This window comes from Oncorhynchus kisutch, linkage group LG16 (genome assembly GCF_002021735.2).
Source record: "Oncorhynchus kisutch isolate 150728-3 linkage group LG16, Okis_V2, whole genome shotgun sequence".
NCBI lineage: Eukaryota > Metazoa > Chordata > Actinopteri > Salmoniformes > Salmonidae > Oncorhynchus > Oncorhynchus kisutch.
In genome coordinates, this window is record NC_034189.2 from 35,524,851 (window position 1) to 35,542,923 (window position 18,073).

An 18,073-nucleotide genomic window follows, 5' to 3' on the forward strand; every position below is an offset into this window, starting at 1 on the left:
GGAGCTGATGAGACCAGGTGAGTAACTAACACAGGTGAAAACAATGAACAAAAATGAAAGACAGGGCTATGTTCAAGAACACAAAGAAACAGGGCTACATTCAAGAACACAACGAAACAGAACACAAGGTTGACTAAGAAAATAAATATAGAACCTTACAGTGCGTAGGTGTGTAGCCTATTTAACTTTTTCACACATACCAAAACATTTCTGTGATCATTCTACAGTGGTCCCTGTAGCATATAATCAAACCGGTGTGATTAGAACACTTATTTAGAATGCTAATTTAGAATGTCCATTTTCAAATGACACAACAATCAGCATTTGAGCTGGCCACATTTTTTCAGAAACTATTTACACAAACACAGTCCTTACAAAGTTATGTCCAGAATGTGAGCAGTTTATTTTTGGATTGCAATGTTCAGATATTCACAGAATTATCTATAGCATAACACAATCATCCAAACCGGAAAAATGTAGGCTACATTTGTCCTAGCGCCAACTGAGGAAAGATTGACATAACACAAGCGGTCATATTTGTATTACTCTAGTTATAATTAATCACATCATGGGTGAGCTCAACATTTATCGAAATAATTGAGTGAAAGTAATCCTACTTTGTTTTTCACAGAAACCAAAGATAATAAGAGAAGACAAGATGAGTTTGGTCTCTTTATAGTATGCATGTTGAAGGGGGTGGTTCGTCTACCATCATTCACATCCCACCATTTACTTCCGGAGGTTCTCGAAAAATGAGTGAACCCTTACTCACCTCGTTTTGTTATAATATCTTTAGTCCGACAGACGATGTGAACCCCAAAATGCATTGTATGTCAACAAACATGTGTCCACACAAGGCTGGAATTAGCTTTGCTCATCATAATCAGTACAAACTTCAGAAAAATATTTTACACACATAATGTGTTCATTACAATCTAATGTAAGAATTGGAATGCATGTTTTGTCACAGTACTTGAAAACGTGAATAAAACAGCAAATACATTAATAATTACCAAACAAAACATTTTCTGATAGTGATTTATTGATACAAATGGCGCAGTCAATCACGTAACCTCTCACTCCCTCTCTGAGCCATTCAGTGTTGTTATTTATGTATGTAGCTAGTGAGCTAAGCTGTAGCATTAGCAATGTCTTTCAAAAGGAGACAACCCACAAACGTGGAAATTCAGGAGTTCTGTGGTAGCTGGAAGGCCGCCAACCATTTCACCCCTCCTGGCCCTGTTGTTTGGCTTTGTTGAGTCCCAGTCTGGAGTGCAAAGCCCCTTGGCATTTCCATCTGAGGCAGGTTGTTTCTGACAGAATAGCTGGTGGGAGACATAGCAGAGACCAATCGCTATGCCTTGGAGCTACAGGAGAAAAGAGAGCCAGGAGTGATGGGGAAACTCACTAAATGGGTGACAACCATAATTTGTGAAATGTATACCTTCCTGGTGACAGTCTTTCTCATGGGAATAGTAAAGAAGAACTCCCGAAGAGAATACTGGAGCACAGATCCTATGTTTGCAATTCTCTTTTTTCCCAAGACCTCTTCCTAGTTCTGCTGCATGCCTGCATTTCGTCAACAATGCTACTGCCAACCTAAATGACCCGTTATACAAAATAAGAAATGTTCATACCAGCCTGACATCAGCATTTGGTTGGGTCTTTGTGCCATACAAGGACCTATGCATTGATGAGTCGCTGATGTTATGGAAAGGTAGGCTGGCGTTACGTCAATATATTCCCTCCAAAAGGCACAGGTTTGGGGTCAAGTTCTTTGTCATGTGCGACGTGAAAACAGGATTTGTGTAAGACATTATAATTTACACAGGGTCCACCACTGACATCCAACATTATGAGAGGCTTGGGGTGTCCGGGTCCGTCGCTCCTCATCTCGGCAAGGGACACACTTTGTATGTGGACAATTGGTACAGCAGTCCCACACTCTTCCAGCATCTGCTCTCCAACAGCACAGGGGCCTGTGGCACAGTCAGGTCGACCAGGAAGGGGATGCCGGCATTCGGATGCAGGAAGATGCAGAGAGAGGAGGTGGAGTTCAAGGAGGACGGTCAACAGATGGCAGTAAAGAGGCATGACAAACGAGGCGTCCATACAGTAACCATGTCGGCCACAGGGAAGGTGGACCACCTGATGGGAGAGAGAAACACCAAACCAGACTGTGTGCTTGACTATAACCTCAAAATGGGGGCAGTAGATAAGGTAGACATGATAAACAGCTTTGTGGGATGAACTCGGAAAACGACCATGTGGTATAAGAAGATATTTTTCCATCTGATCGACACGCTGCCCAATTGCCACATTGTTCACTGCCAACTAACAGGTGAGATGATTAATGAACAAGGTTTTATTTGGATGTACAGTTCACATACACATAATTATGCAATTATAGTGACAATATCTCACCCACCTACCCACTGCCTCATCATCCTCTCCCTTCCATCAACCTCCCCACTCCCTCATAGGTAAAGTAATTACAGACCAAAAGTACAGAGAAAACCTGAGAGCTGCTGGAGGAGCACCACACCCCTCAGTGCCCATCCACTTAGGGTTGTCCTGCTGCAGACAATCCCCTACGCCTCACTAACGGTATTTCTCCTGCAAAGTCCCTCAAACTGCTGCTTAAGGTAGTCGCACACGGAGGCACTGCAAAGTCTGCCTGTCTGGCACCAGGAGAAGGAAGCAGAGGAAGTTGACAAAATACATGTGTTTAGCTTGTGATACACCTCTATGTATTTCACCATGCTTTGGAGAGTATCATATGCTCAAGCCTCATTGAGCACATCTACAGCAATTACTGACTGATTGACCTGGCAGGTGACTTGACAGGTGACCTGCCATTAGAGGTGACTTTGCCTTTAGAGGTGGGGGGTGGAAATGCAGTTGTTGTTCAGTCAATGCATGAATATGAAATATGGGTTATGCATATTCCGTCGTCGTCCCCTAGTAAAACAGTTTTTTGCTGTTGTTTTTCAACCAACCACCACCAATACTGCAATAAAATAGACATCTATTACATATTGGCCTGTGTGTTTTCTTGCTGTGTTTTCATCCAGTAAAACTGTTAAGGAGTGTCCACTAGCATACAAAAAACTGGCCTCAATCTTCAGCTCCAAAGATGTCCAGCTGCAGTTACAATTATGATATTGGCAAATACTGTTTGTGGTTTCTGAAAGTACAGAATAAAGAGGAATTATTAGTAATTAGGATATAGCAATAAAAAAATATTACAAAGAAATAACATAATAAAGACTGCTATAAAAAATACAGTTTATTGCATTGACAAAATCACAAATTTGAGTTATAACAGTAAGAAACAGAAACTTTTGAGCTCCACAAGGGGGCAGGGCAGAACAGAGCTATGCTAAATTCTTATTTTCAATGACGGCCTAGGAACAGTGGGTTAACTGCCTGTTCAGGGGCAGAACGACAGATTTGTACCTTGTCAGCTCAGGGGTTTGAACTTGCAACCTTCTGGTTGCTAGTCCACCACTCTAACAACTAGGCTACCCTGCCGCCCTTTTGCTTTTGACACAGCCAGTGTGTCTGTAGTGACGCCTCCAGCATCTTGAGATCCAATGCCTTAGACCGCTGCGCCACTTGGGAGTCAGTTAGCTTCAAAATACAACACGAGCTAATACTTCTCTGACGCAATTATCATTGTTTTACAGTGCTAATAGAAGAATATAGTTAGCTACATAACCACGATTGAATATAACACCATAAAGATTATGAAATTAGTAACATTACTTCGCGTGTCCACGGTTCTAAGGAATATACACAAAAATATTATGCTCCATACATACAGTGAGCTACAGTACTTTAGAAACGACATAACACGACACACAGAAACTATTATAACGTAATAAGGCACTTACTTTGATAGAAACGCACACATTTCCAAAGTTATTATTAGAAATGAAAACAACAATGACTGCGATGCACCAGACGTACAGATCCAGTTCTGATGGGGGATTTGCAAATGTCTGCAGACTTGAACTGCACAAACAATTGGGAAGGGCTTGGGGAATTTTGTCAGGATCGGAAATTCCTACAAAAAAAAGTTGTCTGCAAAAGTGAAAAGGCCTAATTTTATGTGAATTAAACGGAACACACCTCAATTCAAACTGTTCTTAGAAAATATGCCTATAAATAAAAACAGGCAGCGTGCCTTGGTTTGAGGGCAGTGCGGATTAAATATCCTGTTTACGTAACAGTCACATTTTGGAATGTTGAGTGCATTCTAACATCACGTGCATAAAAAAACTCACGCTGGGGCGGAACTCACGTATGAAAAGGTTAACTCTTTGAGGCATAGGCGCACATGGCTGTAATCATTCGACAGTGGATCATTCTACAGTGATCTCTGCAGCGTACACTCAAACCAGTGTGATTGCAACACTTCATTAGTTATGATTCACGCGACAGTCAGCATTTGAGCTTTTGAGCACAGAAACTTTGCAACTTTATTTCCCCATTGTGAGCAGTTTATTTTCAGATGCAATGTTCAGACATTCACAGAAGTAGCAAAAGCATAACACAATTCTCATCCAAATTGGAAAATATAGGCTACATTAGTCCTAGTGCTAACTGAGGAAAGAGTGAGCTAGCACAAGCAGTCATATTTAGTTAACTTTCAGCTGACTGAAACCATAATATGAATTAGCTAACAGCAATTACTATTTACAATTTATCACATGACAGGTGAGCTCACCTATGGCTGTGGCGGTCATGAAATTTATCCACTGGATAATTGTCATGCAAATGACTGCCGGACTCACGGTAGGCCATCATTGTAAATAAGAATTTGTTCTGACTTGCCTAGTTAAATAAAGGTTAAATAAAATTGACCATTAATTAACATAATCACATTTAGCATATCCAGGCCTCCACGCATACAAACCGCTGAGGAAACATTTTTTTTAAAGTGTAATAAATCCATTTAATATACACCATCACAATAAATCATTTATTTATTTTCGGCAGGTCTAAAGAAACATTTGAAGAAAATGTATTTCAGTATGTTATCTGGCTATGCGCCATGCCATAGGTTAGCTCATTTAGTAGACAAGATATGCTTAGAAATCCTGTGGCATTATTTTATATAAAATGGATTCAATTGTATTTTCTCCTCATCAATCTACACAAAATACCCTATAATGACAAAGAAAAAACTATTTTTTTGCTGCACAGCTATTTTCATGTCTCTCTCTCGATTTTCAATCGGGTTCAAATCCGGGCTCTGGCTGGGCCACTCAGGGACATTCAGAGACTTGTCCCGAAGCTACTCCTGCATTGTCTTGGCTGTGTGCCTAGTGTCATTATCCTGTTGGAAGGTGAATCTTCACCCCAGTCTGAGGTCCTGAGCGCTCTGGAGCAGGTTTTCATCAAAGATCTCTCTGTTCTTTGCTTCGTTTATCTTTCCCTCGATCCTGACTAGTCTCCCAGTACCTGCCACTGAAAAACATCCCCACAGCATGATGCTGCTACCACTATGCTTCACCTTAGGAATGGTGCCAGGTTTCCTCCAGATGTGACACTTTGCATTCATGCCAGAGAACTCAATCTTAGTTTCATCAAACCAGAGAATCTTGTTTCTCATGGTCTGAGAGTCCTTTAGGTGCCATTTGGAAAACTCCAAGCAGGCTGTAATGTGCCTTTTACTGAGGAGTGGCTTCCGTCTGGCCACTCTACCATAAATGCCAGATTAGGCTCCTTGAGTGGTGCAGTGGTCTAAGATACTGCATCCCAGTGCAAGAGGCATCACTGCAGTACCTGGTTCAAATCCAGACTGCATCACATCCAGATGTGTTTGGGAGTCCCATAGGGGTGTGCACAATTGGCCCAGCATTGGCCGGGGTAGGCCATCATTGTAAATTCTATTTTTTTTCCTAGTTAAATAAATAAAAGCATTAATTGGTGGAGTGCTGCAGAGATGTTTTTCCTTCTGGAATGTTCTCCAATCTCCACAGAGGAACTCTGGAGCTCTGTCAGTGACCATTGGGTTCTTGGTCACCATCCTGAACAAAGCCCTTCACCCTGATTTTTATACCAGGTAGACCAGTTGAGAACAAATTCTCATTTACAGTTTGGCCAACCAGCCAGCTCTAGGAAGAGTCTTAGTGGTTCCAAATTTCTTCCCTTTAAGAATGATGCAAGCCAATGTGGTCTTGGGGACCTTCAATGCTGCAGAAATGTTTTGGTACCCTTCCCCAGTTCTGTGCCTCGACACAATCCTGTCTCCAAGCTCTACAGACAATTCCTTTAACCTCAGGCCTTGGTTTCTGCTCTGACATGCAATGTCAACTGTGGGACCTTATATAGACATGTGTGTGCCTTTCCAAATCATGTCCAATCAATTGAATTTACTACAGGTGGACTCCAATCAAGTTGCAGAAACATCTCAAGGATAATCAATGGAAACAGGATGCACCTGAGATCAATTTCAAGTCTCATAGCAAAGGGTCTGTATACTTATGTAAATACGTTTTTTCATTTTTTCATTTTTATATATTTGCCAAAAAATCAAAAAACCTGTTTTTACTCTGTCATTATGGGGTATTGTGTGTAGATTGATAAAAAAAAAAAAATCAATTTTAGAATATGGCTGTATTGTAAAAAGAAAAGGGGGAAAAAAAGGAAAATGTCAAGGGGCTTGAATACTTTCCGAATGCACTGTATGTGTCCATTTCAATCTATGCAAGAATCGGAATGCATGATTTGTCACCAGAACTTGAAAATATGTGAATAAAAATGACTGAATTATCGCCAGACAACCAATTTTCCCCAAACGAAGTTGGGCTTGCCGGTGTTATGATACTGATGATTTGTCGTCACAGATGGTTTGCTTGCATTTCTACAGTTGCGACTAGATGGAGGAGCTAGGCCTACAGCAGCTCAATCTAGTGGTCACATCGGGGACAACAGTTAGCATTGTAACTAAACCTAAGCCTAACCTTTTTCGTTAACCTTAACATTATTCTCTTATACTCCTACTTAAATTCACCTAACCTGATGCGTTAGTTCCCCTAACCCAGGGGTGGGAAATTCCAGTCCTCAAGGGCCTGATTGGTGTCAGTTTTGCCCCAGCTCCAGCAAACACACCTGACTCCAATGCTCACCTAATCATGATCTTCAGATTAGAATGCAATTTGATTAATCAGCTGTGTTTGCTAGGGATGGAGAAAAAGTGTGACACCAATCAGGCCCTTGAGGACTGGAGTTGCTCACCCCTGCCCTAACCTGCCACGCTAATTCACCTGACCTGATTGTAAACAAACTATCTGTGGAGACAAATCATCAGTATCACCACACCGACAGCCAATCACATCACCACTGACACGCACTTAGAGCCATTCAGTGTTGTTGTTTATGTATGTAGCTAGTAGGCTAAGCTGTGGCATTAGCAATGTCCTTCAAAAGGAGCCAACTCACAAATGCAGAAGTTCTGGAGATTTTGGTGAATTCTGACAATGAGTCTGAGTATGAAAGTGAGGAATCATACTCTGACAGTGACAGTGAGGAGCTGCCCGCCCCCCAACCTTCTGGTTGTTGAACCCTGAATCTGAGGACTCCTTGCCCACTGACGAAGTCCAAGGCCCCCCCTCTGATGCTGGTGGTGCTGGAACTCTGTGGTAATTGGAAGGCTGCCAGCCATTTCACCCCTCCTGGCCCTGCAGTTGGCTTTGATGTGTCCCAGTCTGGAGTGCAAAGCCGGCTTGCCCTCTCCCTCCGAGGCGGAGTGCTTCATGCTGTTTCTTACAGAGGAGCTGGTGCGAAACATAATGGAGGAGACCAAACACTATGCCTTGGAGCTACAGGAGAAGAGAGATCCACATGAATGGTGGAACACCTCATGGGACAGAGATAGGTCAAACCAGATTGTGGGCTTATGGCGCCAGAGAAGAAGACATACGTTTTACGTACCCCGAGCCGATTGTGTTTTTTTGTTTGTTTATTTGCATTGTTTGTAACTAGTTTTTTAACTTACTTTGTACATAATGTTGCCGCTACCGTGTCTTATGATCAAAAATAACTTGGAGACATCAGGACTGCGATTACTCTCCATGGACTAGCAGAATTCCTTTTTTCCTTTCACAACTCTGACGAGCCCGACGCGAAGGATATACTGCTTCCTCAGGAACAGGCCCCGATCCCGGGGATCTGCGTGAAGAAAAGGTGGAGAAAGAGGGGCCAAAGGGTGGGCTTCCTTCTGAGAATTTGTAGGCACTCCAATAAACCCCCACTTTCCTCCATTCTGCTAGCAAACGTGTAGTCCTTGGAGAATAAAATCGACGAGTTACGAGGAAGATTAAACTACCAACAGGACATTAAAAACAGCATAACATCTTATGCTTCACGGAGTCGTGGCTGAACAACGACAATATCAACATACAGTGGCTGATTATACGATGTACCAGCAGGATAGAACAGCGGCATCTGTTAAGATAAGGGGCAGCGGACTATGTATTTTTGTAAATAACAGCTGGTGCATGATATCTAAGGAAGTCTCAAGCTATTGCTCGCCTGAGGTAGAATATCTCATGATAAGCTGGAGACCACACTACCTACTGAGAGAGTTTTCATTTGTATTCTTCATAGCTGTTTACATACCACCACAGTCAGAGGCTGGCACTAAGACAGCACTGAATGAGCAGTATTCCACCATAAGCAAACAAGAAAACGCTCACCCAGAGGTGGCGCTCCTAGTAGCCAGGGACTTTAATGCAGGGAAACTTACATCCGTTTTACCAAATTTTTATCAGCATGTGAAATGTGCAACCAGAGGACAAAGAACCCCGTACCACATACACTCCACAAACAGAGACACATGCAAAGCTCTCCCTCGCCCTCCATTTTTCAAATCTGACCATAATTCTATCCTCCTGATTCCTGTTTACAAGCAAAAATTAAGGCAGGAAGCACCAGTGACTAGATCAATAAAAAAGTGGTCAGAGGAAGCAGATGCTAAGCTACAGGCCTGTTTTTCTAGCACAGACTGGAATATGTTATGGGATTCCTCCGATGGCATTGAGAAGTACACCACATCAGTCATTGGCTTCCCCAATAAGTGCATTTATGATGTCGTCCCCACAGTGACCGTACATACATACCCCAACCAGAAGCCATGGATTACAGGCAGCATCTGCACTGAGCTAAATGCTAGAGCTGCCGCTTTCAAGGACCGGGACTCTAACCCGGAAGCTTATAAGAAATCCCGCTATGCCCACCGACGAACCATCAAACAGGCAAAGCATCAATACAGGACTAAGATTGAATTGTACTACACCGGCTCTGATGCTCATCGGATGTGGCAGAGCTTGCAAACCATTACAGACTACAAAGGGAAGCACAGCCGAGAGCTGCCCAGTGACACAAGCCTACTAGACGAGCTAAACTACTTATATGCTCGCCATGAGGCAAATAACACTGAAACATGCATGAGAGCACTAGCTGTTCTGGAAGACTGTGTGATTGCGCTCTTCGCAGCCGATGTGAGTAAGACCTACCCCAGGTCAACATTCACAAAGCCGCAGGAACAGACAGATTACCAGGACGTGTACTGCGAGCATGCGCTGATCAACTGGCAAGTGTTTTCACTGACATTTTCAGTATCTCCCTGTCCGAGTCTGTAATACCAACATGTTTTAAGTAGACCACCATAGTGCCTGTGCCCAAGGACACTAAGATAACCTGCCTAAATGACTACTGACCCGTAACACCCATATGTAGCCATGAAGTGCTTTGAAAGGCTGGTCATTGCTCACATCAACACCACCATCCCAGAAACCCTAGACCCACTCTAATTTGCATACTGCCCCAACAGATTCACAGATGGCGCAATTGCTATTGCACTTCACGCTGCCCTCTCCCACCTGGACAAGAGGAACACTTATGTAAGAATGCTGTTCATTGATTATAGCTCAGTGTTCAACACAATAGTGCCCTCTAAGCTCATCACTAAGCTCATGATCCAGGGACCGAACACCTCCATCTGCAACTGGATCCTGGACTTGCTGACGGGCTGAACCCAGGCGATGAGGGTAGGCAAAAACACATCTGCCACGCTGATCCTCATACACGGGGGCCCCTCAGGGGTCCGTGCTTAGTCCCCTCCTGTAATCCCTCTTCACCCACGACTGCATGGCCGTGCACGACTCCATCACCATCACCGTCACCGTCACCAAGTTTGCTGACGGCATGACGGGTGTAGGCCTGATCACTTAAGACGATGAGACAGCCTATAGGGAAGAGGTCAGTGACCTGGCAGTGTGTTTCCAGAACAACAACCTCTCCCTCAATGTCAGCAAGATGAAAGGGCTGATCGTGGACTACAAGACATGTAGGGCCAAGTATGCCCCCATCCTCATTGACAGGGCTGCAGAGGAGTGGGTCGAGAGCTTCAGGTTCCTTGGTGTCCACATCACTAAGGAGTTAACATGGTCCACAAACACCAAAACAGTCTTGAAGAAGGCACAACAATGGCTCTTCCCCCCTCAGGAGGCTGAAAATATTTTTCCTGGGCCCTCAGGTTGCTATGAGTATTGCAAATGTGTTTTTACCTGCATTCTTAGTAGGGCATCACTAAGCTATTTCCTGTGCATTCCTTCATGTTGTGCTGAAAAAAGGAAAATCACATTTTTTTTTCAAGAGCAACTGGCCCTATAAGCCAACTAATCCCTTTCAAAACATGTCAACAAATCATGCCCCCTTTTGCCAAGCTCATGTGCGGTCTACTCAGTGACACCCATAGAACACAACTTTTAGCGTTGTATTGTTACGGTTTTCTTCCGTCGAAGGAGAGTCGGACCAAAATGCAGCGTGGTTAAATCGAGACATCTTTAATGACGATGAAATACGAACAATACAAAACAACAAACGGAATGTGAAAACCTATACAGCCTATCTGGTGACAACTATAACACAGAGACAGGAACAATCACCCACGAAACACTCAAAGAATATGGCTGCCTAAATATGGTTCCCAATCAGAGACAACGAGAATCACCTGCCTCTGATTGAGAACCGCCTCAGGCAACCATAGACTTTGCTAGAACACCCCACTAAGCCACAATCCCAAAACCTACGAAAAAAACCCATACATAAACACAACACAAATAAACCCATGTCACACCTTGGCCTGACCAAATAAATAAAGAAAACACAAAATACTAAGACCAGGGCGTGACATGTATCTCATTGCAGGACTCTGAAACCACTGTGAAATGATCCATAGTAAGCTTATCAGTCAACCTACTATGTGTATCCTATTGGACATCCAAATTGCATTGTACAGCCTTACCTTTGGATTGTGGATCAATGAAATAGTGTCGTCAAATTCCCTCAATAAGAGCTGTGACACTAATATTTATGTAAACTCTTCACAGTTGTGATCTGTGGGTGTTGCTAAGTAGACTGATACTCTATTTCTTTGATTTTATTAAATTTTTTATTTTACCTTTATTTAACCAGGTAGGCAAGTTGAGAACAAGTTCTCATTTACAATTGCGACCTGGCCAAGATAAAGCAAAGCAGTTCGACAGATACAACGACGCAGAGTTACACATGGAGTAAAACAAACATACAGTCAATAATACAGTATAAACAAGTCTATATACAATGTGAGCAAATGAGGTGAGAAGGGAGGTAAAGGCAAAAAAAGGCCATGGTGGCAAAGTAAATACAATATAGCAAGTAAAACACTGGAATGGTAGTTTTGCAATGGAAGAATGTGCAGAGTAGAAATACAAATAATGGGGTGCAAAGGAGCAAAATTTTTTTTTTTATTAAATACAGTTGGGAAAGAGGTAGTTGTTTGGGCTAAATTATAGGTGGGCTATGTACAGGTGCAGTAATCTGTGAGCTGCTCTGACAGTTGGTGCTTAAAGCTAGTGAGGGAGATAAGTGTTTCCAGTTTCAGAGATTTTTGTAGTTCGTTCCAGTCATTGGCAGCAGAGAACTGGAAGGAGAGGCGGCCAAAGAAAGAATTGGTTTTGGGGGTGACTAGAGAGATATACCTGCTGGAGCGTGTGCTACAGGTGGGAGATGCTATGGTGACCAGCGAGCTGAGATAAGGGGGGACTTTACCTAGCAGGATCTTGTAGATGACATGGAGCCAGTGGGTTTGGCGACGAGTATGAAGCGAGGGCCAGCCAACGAGAGCGTACAGGTCGCAATGGTGGGTAGTATATGGGGCTTTGGTGACAAAACGGATTGCACTGTGATAGACTGCATCCAATTTGTTGAGTAGGGTATTGGAGGCTATTTTGTAAATGACATCGCCAAAGTCGAGGATTGGTAGGATGGTCAGTTTTACAAGGGTATGTTTGGCAGCATGAGTGAAGGATGCTCTGTTGCGAAATAGGAAGCCAATTCTAGATTTAACTTTGGATTGGAGATGTTTGATATGGATCTGGAAGGAGAGTTTACAGTCTAACCAGACACCTAAGTATTTGTAGTTGTCCACGTATTCTAAGTTAGAGCCGTCCAGAGTAGTGTTGGACAGGCGTGTAGGTGCAGGTAGCGATCGGTTGAAGAGCATGCATTTAGTTTTACTTGTATTTAAGAGCAATTGGAGGCCACGGAAGGAGAGTTGTATGGCATTGAAGCTTGCCTGGAGGGTTGTTAACACAGTGTCCAAAGAAGGGCCAGAAGTATACAGAATGGTGTCGTCTGCGTAGAGGTGGATCAGGCATGGTAGGATAGATATAGGTCTGTAGCAGTTTGGGTCAAGAGTGTCCCCCCCTTTGAAGAGGGGGATGACCGCAGCTGCTTTCCAATCTTTGGGAATCTCAGATGACACGAAAGAGAGGTTGAACAGGCTAGTAAAAGGGGTGGCAACAATTTCGGCAGATAATTTTAGAAAGAAAGGGTCCAGATTGTCTAGCCCAGCTGATTTGTAGGGGTCCAGATTTTGCAGCTCTTTCAGAACATCAGCTGAATGGATTTGGGAGAAGGAGAAATGGGGAAGGCTTGGGCGAGTTGCTGTTGGGGGTGCAGTGCTGTTGACCGGGGTAGGAGTAGCCAGGTGGAAAGCATGGCCAGCCGTAGAAAAATGCTTATTGAAATTCTCAATTATGGTGGATTTATCAGTGGTGACAGTGTTTCCTATGTTCAGTGCAGTGGGAAGCTGGGAGGAGGTGTTCTTATTCTCCATGGACTTTACTAATTTTGAAAATTACTCTCTCCAGAAATAAGACTCTCACTCATGCAGGCAATGAGGCAGTGATCGCTGAGATCTTGGTTGAAGACAGCAGAGGTGTATTTAGAGGGGAAGTTGGTTAGGATGATATCTATGAGGGTGCCCGTGTTTAAGGCTTTGGGGAGGTACCTGGTAGGTTCATTGATAATTTGTGTGAGATTGAGGGCATCAAGTTTAGATTGTAGGATGGCTGGGGTGTTAAGCATGTTCCAGTTTAGGTCGCCTAGCAGCACGAGCTCTGAAGATAGATGGGGGGCAATCAGTTCACATATGGTGTCCAGAGCACAGCTGGGGGCAGAGGGTGGTCTATAGCAGGCGGCAACGGTGAGAGACTTGTTTTTAGAGAGGTGGATTTTTAAAAGTAGAAGTTCAAATTGTTTGGGTACAGACCTGGATAGTAGGACAGTACTCTGCAGGCTATCTTTGCAATAGATTGCAACACCGCCCCCTTTGGCAGTTCTATCTTGTCTGAAAATGTTGTAGTTTGGAATTAAAATTTCAGAATTTTTGGTGGTCTTCCTAAGCCAGGATTCAGACACAGCTAGATCATCCGGGTTGGCAGAGTGTGCTAAAGCAGTGAATAGAACAAACTTAGGGAGGAGGCTTCTGATGTTAACATGCATGAAACCAAGGCTATTACGGTTACAGAAGTCGTCAAAAGAGAGCGCCTGGGGAATAGGAGTGGAGCTAGGCACTACAGGGCCTGGATTCACCTCTACGTTGCCAGAGGAACATAGTAGGAGTAGAATAAGGGTGCGGCTAAAAGCAATAAGAATTGGTCATCTAGAACATCTGGAACAGAGAGTAAAAGGAGGTTTCTGGGGGCGATAAAATAGCATCAAGGTATAATGTACAGACAAAGGTATGGTAGGATGTGAATACAGTGGAGGTAAACCTAGGTATTGAGTGATGAAGAGAGAGATATTGTCTCTAGAAACATCATTGAAACCAGGAGATGTCATTGCATGTGTGGGTGGTGGAACTAATAGGTTGGATAAGGTATAGTGAGCAGGACTAGAGGCTCTACAGTGAAATAAGCCAATAAACACTAACCAGAACAGCAATGGACAAGACATATTGACATTAAGGAGAGGCATGCTTAGTCGAGTGATCAAAAGGGTCCAGTGAGTGGAGAGGTTGGTTGGGGTTCACGGCGATTTAGACAGCTAGCCAGGCCATCGGTAGCAAGCTAGCATAGGATGGAGGTCTGTTGTTAGCCACCTCTTGCGTTCCGTCAGTAGATTAGTGGGGTTCCGTGTGGTAGAGGGGATTAGTCCAAATCACACAACAACAACAAAAATAAAAACAATAGATATAGTTATAGAGGCCCAAGAAGAAAACATAATAATAATAAAAATAAATAAATTGTCCGATTGTCTATTCAGATAGCAGCCGGTAAAACAGCTAACGGTTAGCAGGCCGCAGATGGGCGTTCAGGTAACGTCACGACGGAGGAGCTAGCCGGATCTCCTTCGGGTAGATAACGTCGGTAGTCCAGTTGTGAAGGCCCGGTGGGGCTCCGCGTAGGCAGTAAAACGGGTCCGGATAGGTGACTGCAGCCCAGGAGTGATTGATGGAAATCAGGAGTGATTGACGGAGCTGACTAGCTACGGAATAATTGATGTTTGCTCCGGAATCGACGAAAGCCGATAGTCACACGGATAGCAGCTAGCTAGCTGTGAGATCCGGGTATGAATGTCCAGAGAGCAGTTGAAATCCAGGGACATGGAGAGAAAAATTGGTCCGGTATGTTCCGTAATCCATAGGTAAGGCTGTACAGTGAAATATAGGTATGCCCCCCAGGCAATTCTGAAGTCTAATATATCCACAGTGCAATTAGCAGATGTTTACTTTTATTTGTCCAATTGACAAATTGTCTTTTGTTGAAATGATATAACAACTTTCCAACCTTGTTGAGCATTTAGTCCAAATATGGCATGATTCCACTCTTTGTATCCATTTGCCCGCTCTTGTACTGCCTATTCATCCACGACTGCGTGGCTGCGCACGACTCCAACACCATCATTAAGTTTGTAGATGACATGATGGTGGTAGGCCTGATCCCCGACGACGATAAGACAGCCTATAGGGAGGAGGTCAGAGACCTGGCATTGTGGTGCCATGACAACAAGCTCTCTCTCAATGTCAGCAAGACAAAGGAGCTGATTGTGGACTACAGGAAACGGAGGGATGAGCACACCCCCATTCAAATTGATGGGGCTGTAGTGGAGCGGGTCGAGAGCTTCATGTTCCTCGGTGTCCACATCACTAAGGATCTATCATGGTCCACACACACCAACACATTGTGAAGAAGGCACTACAATGCCTCTTCCCGACCCTCAGGAGGCTGAAAAGATTTGTCATGGGCCCTCAGATCTACAACTGCACCAATGAGAGCATTTTGACTGGCTGCATCACCAGTTGGTATGGAAACTACTTGGCATCCGACTGCAAGGCTCTGCAGAGGTTAGTAATTACGGCCCAGTACATCACTGGGGCCGAGCTTCCTGCCATCCAGGAACTCTATACTATGCGGTATCAGAGGAAGGCCGTAAAAATTGTCAAAGACTCCAGCCACCGAAGTCATAGACTGTGCTACCGCATAGGAAGTGGCACGGATGCAATAAGTTTGGAACCAACACGACTCTGAACAGCTTCTACCCCCAAGCCATAAGACTGCTAAATAGTTAACCAAATTGCTACCTGGACTAGCATTGACACTTCTTGCACTAACTCTTTTGACTCATCACACATGCTCCTCACACATTTTTCTCTCTGCTTTGCTCGGAAGTAAGAAACAAAACATACCACTGTTAGTCTAAACCTGTTGTTTATTAAGCATGTGACAAATAAAACTGGATTTGATTTGGATCTATTACAATGATGTTCTTGACTCTGGCTCAAAATAATATTTTCTCCGATTTTTTCAGACAAACATAAAGGTTAGGAACACTCACAATGTAATTACGTTATGGCCATGGCCAAAAGTATGTGGACATCTGCTCGTCTAACATCTCATTCCAAAATCATGGGCATTAATATGGAGTTGGTCCCCCCTTTGCCAGCCTCCACTCTTCTGGAATGGCTTTCCACTAGATGCTGGAACATTGCTGAGGGGACTTGCTTCCATTCAGCCACAAGAGCATTAGTGAGGCTCGCAGTCGGTGTACCAATTCAGCCAAAAGGTGTTTCATGGGGTTCAGTCCAGGGCTCTGTGCAGGTCAGTCAAGTTCTTCCACACTGATCTCAACAAACCATTTCTGTATGGACCTCACTTTTTGCACGGGGGCATTGTCATGCAGATATAGGAAAGGGCCTTCCCCCTAACTGTTGCCATAAAGTTGTAAGCACAGAATTGTTTGGAATGTAATTGTATGCTGTAGCGTTAAGATTTCCCTTCACTGGAACTAAGGGGATTAGCCCGAACATTGAAAAAGAGCCCCAGACCATTATTCCCCTTCCACCAAAATTTACATTTGGCGCTATGCAGCAATCTCTTGGCATCTGCAAAACTCAGTTGTGTCTGTTGGACTGCTAGATGGCGAAGTGTGATTCATCACTCCAGGGAACGTGTTTCCACTGCTCCAGAGTCCAAAGGCGGCAAGTTTTACACCACTCCGGCCGATGTCTTGTGTGCGGCTACTCAGCCATGGAAACTAATTTCATGAAGCACCCGACAAACAGTTATTGTGCTGACGTTGCTTACAGAGGCGGTTTGGAACTTGGTAGTGATGAGTTTGTGTGGCCTACCACTTCACGGCTGAGCCGTTGTTGCTCCTAGATGTTTCCACTTCATAATAACAGCACTTACAGTTGACCAGGGCAGAACTTTGACAAACTGACTTGTTGGAAAGGTGGCATCCTATGACGGTGCAACGTTGAAAGTCACAGTAAGGCCATTCTACTGTCAGTGTTTGTCTATGGAGATCGCATGCTCAAGTTTAAAATAACTGTCAGCAACGGTTGTAGCTGAAATAGCTAAATCCACACATTTTAAGGGGAGTGCACCTACTTTTGGCCATGTAGTGTACTTTGATCTATATTTGATTTGAATTTGAACATATAAAAATGAAGTGTATACAAAGGGTGTAACTTATTGAGCATACTTGTTCTCATACTGTCTTTAACTCTCTCTCTCTCTCTCATCCTTTCTTCTTTCCCCCTCCCTCCCTCAATACCCCGTTCCCCATCTAACCCTCTATCTCTCTCCCTTCCATATTCTCCTCCCCCTTTCTCTCTCTTTGCTTCTCTCCCTCTGCTCTGTCCACCCTCCTCCCCTTCTCCATAGGACAAGGAGGAGCAGTGGATGACGAAGCTGGTGTCGGGGCAGCATGACTTTGCCCTGCTGCAGCCGCTGCAGTGGAACATGCGCTACGAGGTGGAGATCACAGCTCGCAACGTCAAGGGCCTTTCGGAGCCCACCTTCTACCAGTTCTTCATGCCCCAGAAACCCGACATCATAGGTACAAACAGTTGTGGGACCTGCATGTTCAAGCATGCATACACAGACCATCATGTGCACACATACTGACAAAAATCCTTAGACAAACACACACACAAAGACAGTTCTGCACACAGACAGACACAAAGTTGTGTTTATATTCACTGACACTTACAGATGCCTGCACGCACACACACACACATACTAGTGGTGGCTGGTGACACTTTAAATGGGCAGGATGGGCTCATAGTAATGTCTGGAATGGAATTAATGGAATGGTCTCAAACACATTACACAGCTGGTTTCCATGTGTTTAATACCATTCCATTTACTCCATTCCATTCATTATTATGAGCTGTCCTCCCCTTACCAGCCTCCTGTGACACACACTGCTGGGCGCAAACACATACAGT

General features: G+C 44.0%; 1 protein-coding gene across 4 annotated transcripts in view; it reads left to right on the forward strand.

The window, feature by feature from the left end:
* The window catches only part of LOC109906638 (neural cell adhesion molecule 2), a 400,741-nt gene that overhangs the window by 348,073 nt on the left and 34,595 nt on the right, over positions 1 to 18,073 (forward strand). For all 4 annotated transcript variants that reach the window (XM_031792278.1, XM_031792280.1, XM_020504449.2 and 1 more), the window contains exon 14: positions 17,508 to 17,682. In XM_031792278.1, the coding sequence (XP_031648138.1) occupies positions 17,508 to 17,682 (175 nt within the window). The remainder of the gene's footprint in view (positions 1 to 17,507; positions 17,683 to 18,073) is intronic.